General features: G+C 42.5%; 1 protein-coding gene across 2 annotated transcripts in view; it reads right to left on the reverse strand.

Annotated features, from left to right (window-relative positions):
• Window positions 1-1,402, reverse strand: part of frmd6 (FERM domain containing 6) — a gene marked incomplete in the record, with an annotated part of 30,255 nt that overhangs the window by 13,007 nt on the left and 15,846 nt on the right. For both annotated transcript variants that reach the window (XM_014033982.1, XM_014033983.1), the window contains 1 exon segment: window positions 165-320. In XM_014033982.1, the coding sequence (XP_013889436.1) occupies window positions 165-320 (156 nt within the window).

Genomic DNA, 1,402 nt, shown 5'->3' on the forward strand with positions numbered 1-1,402 from the left:
GATCCATACATTGGTAATGTCTGACTGGGCCTCGTGTCACTTTATGTTCAATAAATTGGGCCCCGAGGTCAAAAAGGTTAAGAACCCCCGCTCTAAAAGCAAAAGTATTTCATTTATATAATACAGGTGTAAGTGTGTATTTGAATTTAAGTCCATTTTGTCACCTTGTAGAGTCTGTAGTAGTGGACTGTGACATCATCCAGCTGGGAACACTCTTTAATGTACTTGAGATGAGCCTCTGACGCCGTGAGAGCAAACTGGTCTTTGTGCATGTTGGGGATATGCCTCAGGATGTATTCACGGCCACGCTTTGTGATCACCTGAGCAGGAGAAGAGAAAGAGGAAGCATCAGGCCTGGCTGCCCTGTAGTTACAGACCCGGATCAGCGAGGTCAATGAAGCTGCTAGTCAGCATCCAGAAACTGAACATGAGCCATGGATAATAAGCACATTCATCAAGCCTTGTGGGTGGCTTTTTTACAGGCACCAGCTAAACCTGAGGGAGATTTATTTCAGAGAAGTGAGCTTTGTTTACTTTCCAACAATTTCCTGTAACTTCTAGTTGTGACTGTGATAAAGTGGCAGGAGGCTAATCACAGGAAGTGGAGGGCAATCAGATGGGTGTGGCTATCAGAGGAGTGGTGGCATTATGCCAAAGATGCAAAAAAAAAAAAAAACTGTCAGCTGGGACAAACAAATTAAGACAAAAACTATTGTCTTCTACTATCAAGGACAAAAATAAACTTGATGTCCCAGCTCTCACTATAGTATCTACCGTATTTATTCAAGTATAATGTGTAAAATTTAATCCATAAAATCATTCATAAAGGTGTGGGTAGTATTATACTCGGATAAATATTTTTACTTATGTATTTTTACTGAAATATCGGCAAAATTATTGAGTCTGGAAATGAGACCGCGTTGTAAAAAGCAGTTGAAACGAGCTCACCTCTGACTCCTCCGTGCTTCAGAGCGAGATAATAACAGATCCAGGCAGGAGACATGATGTGAAAAAAAGGGGAAAAGCAGTCCTGCAGCTCAGTAATGATAACAAACTAATGGCATTAGTGTGTGACCGAGTCGCTCCTGGAACTACAACAACAAACACATGTTCATCTGTAATGGCTGCTGTCTACCGGTGTTCTGAAAAAGTTTGTATCCCTGAAAAAAGATTCCCCACCAGAGGGGGCGCTCGCGAGTAGGAAGTAATCTGCTTTTCCCCCACAAGATGGTCCAAATCTCATGTGAAGTCTCTGACTTTTGTGTTGGCGCCTCCTGGTGGACTATGTGTAAAATGCCAGAATTCATATGATGCTGCTACAGCTGATATACACTCACCGGCCACTTTATTAGGTACACCACGCTAGTAACGGTTTTGTGGTCATAAAGGGATGGACATGGTC

The sequence above is a fragment of the Austrofundulus limnaeus genome, unplaced genomic scaffold, assembly GCF_001266775.1.
Source record: "Austrofundulus limnaeus strain Quisiro unplaced genomic scaffold, Austrofundulus_limnaeus-1.0 Scaffold1921, whole genome shotgun sequence".
Lineage (NCBI taxonomy): Eukaryota > Metazoa > Chordata > Actinopteri > Cyprinodontiformes > Rivulidae > Austrofundulus > Austrofundulus limnaeus.